At 40.3% G+C, this 9,719-nt stretch overlaps 1 protein-coding gene across 26 annotated transcripts; it reads right to left on the bottom strand.

Moving 5' to 3' along the window:
* Positions 1-807: 807 nt before the first annotated feature.
* Positions 808-9,463, bottom strand: ZNF181 (zinc finger protein 181). Of its 26 annotated transcripts, none has more exons than XM_005588794.4 (5): positions 8,988-9,463; positions 8,582-8,659; positions 4,390-4,510; positions 4,047-4,145; positions 808-3,043 (listed from the first exon to the last, which is right to left on the bottom strand). In XM_005588794.4, the coding sequence occupies exons 2-5, from the start codon at positions 8,588-8,590 to the stop codon at positions 1,578-1,580; spliced, it is 1,695 nt and encodes a 564-aa protein (XP_005588851.1). In that variant the 5' UTR covers positions 8,591-8,659; positions 8,988-9,463; the 3' UTR covers positions 808-1,577. The 26 variants fall into 26 exon arrangements, with proteins under 26 accessions (XP_005588851.1, XP_073879223.1, XP_073879215.1 ...); XM_074023122.1 differs by having other exon boundaries at positions 4,059-4,145; XM_074023114.1 differs by having other exon boundaries at positions 4,047-4,142.
* Positions 9,464-9,719: the final 256 nt, after the last annotated feature.

Below are 9,719 nucleotides of genomic sequence, written 5' to 3'. Positions count from 1 at the left end.
TGTCCTCATAGCACTTGTAAACAATTATTTCAAATTTACTTGCTATCCATCTTTCTTGTCAGATAACATCCCTGTGAGAAAAATATCACATTTGTTTTGTTCATTATTACAATGCTTATCAAAATGTGCTTTCTGGACGGCGAGAACACATGAAAAATGCAAATTCAAATCAACTCATACAGAAACTCTAAGATTCAGACTTAGCAATCTGTGCTTTAATAAACCCTCCTAGTGATTTTGACACATCACTAAGCTCAGAACTACTGAATTCCTGTATTCCATCCCTGTGTAATACACATGAGTGATGCTCAGTAAATTTTCTTGAAATGTATTTAATTAAGCCTACTGGAAATTGACTCTGAATTATCCTCATCAAAATACTATTTTTTTTTTTTTTTGAGATGGAGTCTTGCTCTGTTGCCCAGGCTGGAGTGCAGTGGCCGGATCTCAGCTCACTGCAAGCTCTGCCTCCCGGGTTTACGCCATTCTCCTGCCTCAGCCTCCCCAGTAGCTGGGACTACAGGCGCCCACCACCTCGCCCGGCTAGTTTTTTGTATTTTTAGTAGAGACGGGGTTTCACCATATTAGCCAGGATGGTCTCGATCTCCTGACCTCGTGATCCGCCCGTCTCGGCCTCCCAAAGTGCTGGGGTTACAGGCTTGAGCCACCGCGCCCGGCCCAAAATACTGCTATTCTTAGTACAAAGAGCAGGTGATTTTTCTCTAGGTTTGCTAGTCTCCAACTAAAGGCTATGCTAAGGCTAATCTTAGTGAAATTTTTTTACAAGAAATAGTCACAGTAAAAGAGTTTGTGGTATACAAAATGATTTTATTAGATGCCAAAACTTTTATTAACATCACTTTATTTCTTTTGCAGCTTTAATTTTCAACATTATAACACTGGCTCCTCTGGGTGACTAAATATCTTCACATGTCCACTAGCTAAAAAGAATTTCTAAGTATAACTCAACTGAAACTGAAAGCTACTGCTCTAAGAAATGCATATTATAATGTTTATTTGCTCTCCTGTAGAATCCAGTTTACAAATAGCATGACTGCAAAGATTTACACATAATTCCTAAATCCTTCAGGTTGTTCTACCATTAATCTTCTGATGTGTAGCAAGATAAAACACTCTTAGTGAACACTTTGCTACATCTCTTAAATGAGATTTCTCTCCATTTTGAGTTCTCTGCTGTAGAATAAGGGATACACTTGGAACTGAAGACTTCCCTCAATTTCTAAATTTTCTACATTCATACAGCTTCTCTCCTGTAGGAGTTTGTAAAAGATTCCTATTGCCTAGTCTTTCCCACATTTGCTACATGTACAGGGTTTTTTTCCTAGTGTGAGTACACTTATGTCAATTAAGGGATTAACACTGACAAAGATTTTCCCACATGTATGGTCTTCATATGATTTCCCTACAGTATAACGTCTGATAAACAAACAGGCCTACATCTTTGCTAAAAAGTCTTCCTACAGTCACCACATTCATACGACTTTCCCCAGTATAAATTTTTCTAATGTTAAATAAGGGAGAATCTAGGAATGAAAATTACCATGATAAACACTGCTTCATATGGTTTCTCTTCTGTAAGGTTTCTCACATGTATAGTGATTCATATGGTCTAAAGGCTTTTCCACACTTACCACATTATTGGGTTTCCCTCCATTATGTACTCTTTGATGGGCAGTAAGATTTGAGCCTTTGCTAAAAGCTTTCCCACACTCATTACATTTATATGGCTTTTCTCCAGTATGAATTCTCTGATGTACAGTAAGGTTTGAACTACAGCTGAAGGTTTTCCCACATTTAATACATTCATAGGGTTTCTCTCCAGTATGAATTCTGTGATGTTGAAGCAGGGATGACCTATGACTGAAGGCTTTCCCACATATACTGCATTCATAGGGTTTCAATCTAATGTGATTTCTCAAATGCATATTCAGTGATTCAAGCTGGTTGAAGGATTTCCTGCATTTCTGACATTCAAAGGGTTTTTCTTCAGTATGAATACTCTGATGCTGAACAAGAAATGAGAGGCTACTAAAGACTTTGAGACATTTGTTGCATTCATATTGTTTCTCCATAGTGTGAATTCTTTGATGTCGAGTAAGGTGTGAGCTACAGCAAAAAGCTTTCCCACATTCTCTACATTCATAAGGCTTCTCTCCAGTATGGATTTTCTGATGGTGAATGAGAGATGACCTATGAATGAAGGCCTTTCCACATATACGACACTCATAGAGTTTTTCTTGCGTATGAATTCTTAGATGTTCAATAAGATGCGACACACGACTAAAAGACTTTCCACAGTTCATACATTCGTATGGTTTCTCTCCAGTGTGAGTGCTCTGATGGTTAGTAAGTGATGACACATGGCTAAAGGCCTTCCCACATTCAACACATTTGTAAGGTTTCTCTCCACTATGGCTTATCAGATGTCGTGTAAGGGATGAGCCATGGCTAAAAGTCTTCCCACATTCACGACATTCATAGGGCTTCTCTCCTGTGTGAATTCTCCAATGGCGATTGAGGATTGACTGTTTGCCAAAGGCTTTCCCACATTCACTGCATATATAGATTTTCTCTCTATTACAAGTTTGGTGAAGGGTAAGAGATTTGCTCTGGTGGAAGGCTGCCCCACTTATACTAGAATTCAAAAGTTTCTTTCCACCACTGATTTTCTCATTTTTTACAACTGACTTTTTTGGTAAGTTCTTCTTTAATATAGCATATTTGTGTGAATTCCCTTCAGCAGAAATTTTTTGTGTTTCAAAAAGAGTAGACTTTGAATGAAAGGTGTAAATACTGTCTGGAGTGGGGCTTTCTCTAAAGGTGAGAGTTGCTGGTCTGAAATGCTCTACCTGACTTCCATGCTTCCCTTCCAACTTCTCTATATATTCCAAATTCTTCTTAGAATTTGAAAATTCATAACTTTGTTTTACAACTTTTTCTATTATTACTGTTTGGGGTGAATCTTCATCATAAATATCCTTCTTTGTTGATAATTCCTTGCTTTCCCATCTTGATTCCCAATCTGAAATACATCAAGAAAGTAAAGCACTGCTTTTTTTTTTTTTTTTTTTTTTTTTTTTTTTTTTTTTTTTTACTTCTTGAAAAGTAACTTCTATAGTGGAATTAGGAGAACTGGATTAGAAATGAAGCCCCCACAAAACACATAGCTCTGACAACTCAAATATTTCAATGATTTCTGAACAATGCTCAAATGGAGCAGAGAATACAAAGTTCACAGAAGTAGGAACAGAGTGTGATAACAGAAATGGGAAAAATACATGTAATGAATGAAATAGTATGGAAAAAAAGGAAATTATCAAAATAAAATGTGGAAGGCATTCTGGATTCCAAGCCATCATTTTGTGCCTATATTCATGTGTGAAAGACTGCATTTTGTCTCATAGCCTTTTTCTCCAACATTCAATTAATCTCAATTTGCTGCCAGATTAACACACTTAAAATACAGAATTGATATTTCTACTTTAAACAGTTTCAGTAAAAACAAAATAATCTAAATGCTCTTTATATGTGACAAAGATTTAGGCTTTCCGAGGTTATGAAGAAACTGTGTGAATCATGTCATTTACCGGACATTAGAAAATATTATTCCTAGAAACATCTTTATATATGTTCGTTTTTTCCTCTAATATGTTCATATTTCATCTATAAGGCTCAGCTTTAGAAAAGTGATTTCTCATCTAATTGACAGCTTTTCTTAGCCTAAAACTATCAGTAGGTTTTTCTTTAAGTAGATTTAAGAAAGAATAATTTGCCTTACTTTGTCATGAACAGAGTAACAATTGAATTATTATGATGGCAAAAACCTCTAACCCTGATTAGATGACATGAGTAACACAGATAATAATTTGAGATAGAGGAACAATTGTTTTGAAAATCTAAGCTAAATATCCCTCAATTTTTCATTTCTATCTGAGATCTTTGAAGACAGTATCCCTAAAATGCTTCCACACTCTCTATAAACATCTTTAACAAAATCTTCCTTAGTCTCGTTCACCATGACTCACCTGGAATCATACCTTTTGACAGTTTTTTCTCCACCATCCAGGGCTCTTTTCCATCCTCCAATAACATGATCACATATGGCTTAGTTACGGAAAGACCTGCTTACAGGAAGAATATAGAATTGTTTAAGCTGTGGTCCTCTATTATGAGAGGCATCACATGAGGGACCACAGGAAGGGATGAAGGGTGTTCACTGAAATGGAAAGATAAGCTTCAGGGGCACAACAGAGCCGCACATTTCTTTGGGAACATGCTACAGAAATTCAGCCATTTACTTAGGAGGATCTCCAGCAATTCAGAGTGGCAAAAGAGCCCCTAATGGAGTGGAATGGGTGATATCCTTACCTACAGAGACCAGGTTCTCATAATTCTGGACCATCACATCCTTGTATAAGTCCCTCTGAGCAGAATCGAGCCATCCCCACTCTTCATGAGAGAAGTCTATAGCCACATCACTAAATGTCACCTGAAATAGCAAATATATTTAGGCTCATGCATAGCCCAGGCCTCTTCTGTCACTGAAGAAAGGGTAAAATTAGCCTGGTTGTGGGAGAAATGGAATAAGATTCAGGAATTGTGGCAATGATTGGGAATGTGATCTCAGTTAAGTAATAATAGGACAGTATGTAGTTGGAATTACTAAACCATAAGGGGGACAGGTATGTGATTAGAATTATTATACAATAAGGGTGAGAAACAAATATGAGAGCTTTGCTTCAGGAGAGTTAATTTTGCTAAAAGTTACAGAAATACACGAATTTTTAAAAATCAGTATTTGACATTTGACAGCACAGGGTCAAGTATTTAGTTATATCTTTTACAGCTTAAGTGCTAGGTAAGTAATTAAAAAAATGAGGCTAAAGCGATTGTCTCTCAAATGGGATACTCAGGATGATCCACTAAGGCTCACAAAAAATGGGCAACCAGGTGTGGTGGCTCACACCTGTAATCCCAACTACTTAGGAGGCTGAGGCAGGAGAATGGCTTGAACTCAAGAGACGGAGGTTGTGCCACTGCACTCCAGCCTGGGTAACAGAGCAAGACTCTGTCTCAAAAATAAAAAAAAATCTTTATATTAAAGACTGATAGACATACACTGTTATGGTTTGATTGTGACCCCCAAAAAGCATGTATTGAACTTAATCGCCATTGTAACAGTTTTGAGAGGTAAGACCTTAGGAGATGATTATGCCTTGAGGGCTTTGCCCTCATGAATGGATTAATGTCATCATCATTAGGACTGGCTTATTTAATAAATGCATTTGAGCCCCTTTTTGGTTCTCTCTCTTCTCTTCACCCTTCCACCATAAAAGGACACAGCAAGAAGGCCCTTGCCAGATGCCTGCCCCTTGATCTTGGACTTCCCAGGCTACAAAACCATGAGAGGTCAATTTCTATTGTTCATAAATTGCTCAGTCTGTGGTATTCTGTTACAGCAGCACCAATGGACTAAAACATACATATAACTGATTCATAAACAAAAAAGAAAAATATATTTATGGTGTATACTTAAACTTTGTACTGACAGACATTTAATAATTAAAATATGAGACCTCTGAGTGAAAAGACTGAAGGATGGTTTCATATCATAGATCAGGTGTCTCTAACCCCCTGGGCCACAGACTGGTACCGGTCTGTGGCCTGTTAGGAATTGGGCCATAGAGCAGGAGATGATTGGGAGGCAAATGACTATTATCACCTGAGCTCCACCTCCTGTCAGATCAGCTATGGCATTAGACTCTCATAGGAGCACAATCGCTACTGTGAATTGCGCGTGCAAGGGATCAATTCACACCCCTTATGTGAACTAAACTAATGCCTGATGATCTGAGGTGGAACAGTTTTATCCTCAGAACACCACCTCCCACTTCTGTGGGAAAACTGTCTTCCACAAAACTGATCTCTGGTGCCAAAAAGGTTGGGGACCACTGTCTTAGATAGTCCTTAAATAGGACCTGAAAGGAAAGGGAAAAAAATAAAAGGGTACATTTCAAAGAAAATACTCTAAGGAAATGCTCACAGATGTGCTTAGAAATTCCTTTCAATAGTACTCATTTCACAATATTACTTAAAATAGTAAAACTTTGGAAGCTTCAATATTCAATAGTAGTTTATTGGCTAGTTAAATTATATTATGTACAAAAAATATATCCATTTAATACAGCATTATTACTGTCTTTGATTTGTGAAACAAATTGCTTGCCTGTGGTAATTTTTTAGGTCTGACAGTTAATTCAGTATTGTATTACATTATTTGGATATTTTGCATGCATATTCACCAGTGATACTGGTCTTTGGTTTTAAAGGCAGAATTTACTTTTCCCAGGTGTTGGGAAAATAATTAAAATTCAAATCTCCTGCCAATGGCAGAAAATCCTCTCCACAAATGTAGAAAAAAACACAGTTTTATTACTTAATAAGCATTAAATCAATTGTGATGTACTTCACAGGCAATCCACTAATGAGATTAAAAGGACAGGAAGAAATCTCATCTTTTTTATAGCCAAGCAGATACAATCCAATACATACATTTTCCAAATAATCAAGTAAGACCTGACAGTTCAATTTGCTACACATAATTTATCCTAAATTCATCTGTTAATTGTAGTTGCCACTGTGTTAGTTAATTCCCTTTATCCCAAATCAAAAAAACATTTATCATAGCTTTATGATGAACAGGTTATTACAAGTTAGAGCCAGGGATTACAAGTTCTTCCCCTTCAGTTGCCTGGGCAGCCTGGGGTGTTCACTTATCTCTGTCCCCAAAAGAACATAGGATATCTATCCTAGCACTTATTTTAACTTCTTATGCTTTCTTACTTTTCTACCAGTGCTGCAATCCTCAATACAGTAGCCACTAGGCAATTTGGCTACATACATTTAAATTAATTAAAATGTAAAAATAAAATAAATAAAATTTAAAATTCAGTTCCTCAGTTGCTTAAGCCACAGTTCAAGGACTCAATAGTCATACAGGGCTGGTGGCTACCGTACTGACCAGCACATGTGCAGAACACTTCCACCACTGCAAAAAGTTCTCTTAGACAATACTGTATTAGAACATGAAGTCCTGTGTGTCGGTGTACACCGAAATTCATCTACAACTTTTCCTAACAGGTACTTCACAAGTGTTTAGAAGATGAACCAATTAATAATTTTGGCATGAGTTCACTTTAGCTGTTACTTTTTTCTTGCTGTCGCCAGGCTGGAGTGCAGTGACATAAACATAGTTCATGAAGCCTCATACCACAGGGTTCAAGAAATTTTCTCAACTCATCGGCCTCTCGAATAGCTGGAAAAAGAGGCATGTGCCACCACACCAGTTTTTCGATTCTAATTATCTAATTTCTCCAAGAAAACAGACTTCACCCAACATGTACATCTGCTATTCATGTTCTCTCCTGTGCAAGCTTCACGTTCCATGCCATGATTCTGCCCCATCAGTTCTTCATTACTCATCTTATTCACTCAACAATTACTTACTAAGCATCTATTTGGTGCCAGGTACCACTCTGGGTACTGAAGCTATAACAGACAACAAAAAAGAAAAAACATTTCTCCCACCAGGAAGAGGCAAACAACGAGCATGTGCGTATACTGAATATACAGTACATCAGCTAGTGAGTGACACGTGCCGTGGAAAACAACAAAGCAGTGATGGAGAAGTGGAAGTGCTAGGCGAGAGAAGATGACCGCAATTGCAAATAGGCGTTCAGGGACGCTTTTCTGAGAAAGTAACCACGGAGCAAACACAGGAAGAAGATAAGAATGCAAGCTTGTGCCTATGTCGGGGAAGAATATTCCACGTGGATGGCACAGCAACTGGTGACAGTGGCTGGAGCTCACAGGAATGAGGAAGCAGAGAAGGAAGGTGGGATCAGAGAGGTAATGGCCTAATTGTACAAACAGGTCATTGCAGAAGTAACTCAGAGCCACTGAAAACTTTTAGGTTGAGGAATGATAGGAATTGATATAACAGTAGGGTCACAATAACAGCTGTACTAAGAACAGACCGATGAGGGTTAAGGGCAGATGGAGGGAATCCAGCTAGGATTCCGCAATAATCCAGGTGGCTTTATCGCTAGCACTACCGGGGTGGTAGTGGTGGTGGTAGTGATGGGGTAACTAAGGGTCAGATTCTGTATACAGCGTATAACTTAGTTCCAACTAGAGGATCTGAGTAAGAGTTATAAGTCAAAGGGAGAATCAAGGATGTCGGCAAACATCTCTTCACTTGAGACTACATGGTACAGTTTTGACAATCATAAAGCAAATAACCTTACATTCCAAAGCTGCATTGTGAATTGTAGTTTTAAAACGTTGGCAAGACTAGAAAGTCTTCTAGCAGAAAACTGTAGAATAGAGGACCACTGGGTGAGGAGGACAATACCTTGTGGGCTCCATCTTTCCTATATATATGGATGGAACCATAGATTCAATCCCTTAAATAGACTTAATTAGGTGGGAACAGGCAGGAGAAGTAAACACACAGTCCTGATAAAGTGTTTCAGGAAGATTTGGGGACACACTGACTTACCTGAGACATTACTCTGCAATTTCCCAACAGCCAACAGAGTCCTCTTGCCAGGCTCTTATCTTAGAGATGGGCAGTGTCCTGAGGGCACAGAAGGGCAGGGAAAAGCAGTCATGAAAAATCAGGTTTATCTTGCGGCACCTGTGACACACCATAATGGAAAAGCACACTGGTAATCACTCTCCAGGGCGTCAATCTCTCCCTGGGAACTAACAGGTTGTTTCTCCGCAAGGGCTAACCGTTTACCAGGTGCCACCTGCGGGGAAAATCAATTATTCTGTACATAAAAGCCTCATAAAACAACGGTAACAACTATCAGCTCGTTCGATCTTCATTACTATGCATGGTCGGCATTCACATTATTCCAGATTTCTTTTTAAACAATGACAAAACTGAAATTCCAAGATACCGAACCCATTTGTTCAAGGTTACACAACTGCAAAGCGCCGGCTTCATGACGACATAACCCAAAGACAACTGTGGCTGGCGTCTGCTCACGCGCCCACTTCGCTCTCACAACAGCGCCAAGATGTCGGCGCCGTCATCACCCCGCGTTTACACAGGAGGACAAGGCGGCCAGGAAAAGCCAAGGCACCGGCCGGAGTCACACCGCGGGGCAGACCCAGGGCCTGAGCCCCGCCGCCGCCCCCGGGACTCACACTAGCCGGAGTCCTCAGCGGGGCCTCACCGTCCCCGCAGGCGCCCCGAGCCCGCACCTCTGCGGACCTGACGCCCCGCGTCGCTGGTGAACGGGCAACGGCCGCCGACCTCCGGGAACGACACTGCCCAGAATCGTCCCTGAGCCTAGGAGTCGCCGTCAGGCCTGAGGCTACCGCGGGACGGACCCAGTGCGCAGCCCACAGCCGATCGACATTTCCCAGAATCATCCGCGAACCGCCGGCACCGGAAGACCACGCTTCCCAGGAGTCTCTGCGGCCGCGCGGACCTGGCGCGCCGCGGGCAAACCGGTCTAGGTTTCCTAAGAAACTAAACCGCCTGGGACTGTTGTCCCAGAACCGGCCAGTTAGGACCATGCGCAAAGTGTCCTGGGGCACACAGTCATCCTGTGGTGAAAGATACACCTCGGAACCAAGGGCTACCCTCTACTTTTGAGGACAATAGCGCCAGGACCAAGAAACTA

The sequence above is a fragment of the Macaca fascicularis genome, chromosome 19 (genome assembly GCF_037993035.2).
Source record: "Macaca fascicularis isolate 582-1 chromosome 19, T2T-MFA8v1.1".
NCBI classification, from domain to species: Eukaryota; Metazoa; Chordata; class Mammalia; order Primates; family Cercopithecidae; genus Macaca; species Macaca fascicularis.
This window is presented reverse-complemented; position numbering and strand designations above follow the sequence as displayed.

Bases quoted from the DNA above. Each gene is read 5' to 3' on its own strand.
- ZNF181 (XM_074023132.1), bottom strand. From the start codon at position 7,503: ATGAGTAATGAAGAACTGATGGGGCAGAATCATGGCATGGAACGTGAA. The intron at 4,146-4,389 runs GTAAGGATATCA...TCTTCCTGTAAG, and splicing joins TGAGAACCTGGTCTCTGTAG to CAGGTCTTTCCGTAACTAAG. The intron at 3,044-4,046 runs GTGAGTCATGGT...GATGTATTTCAG, and splicing joins GTCAAAAGGTATGATTCCAG to ATTGGGAATCAAGATGGGAA.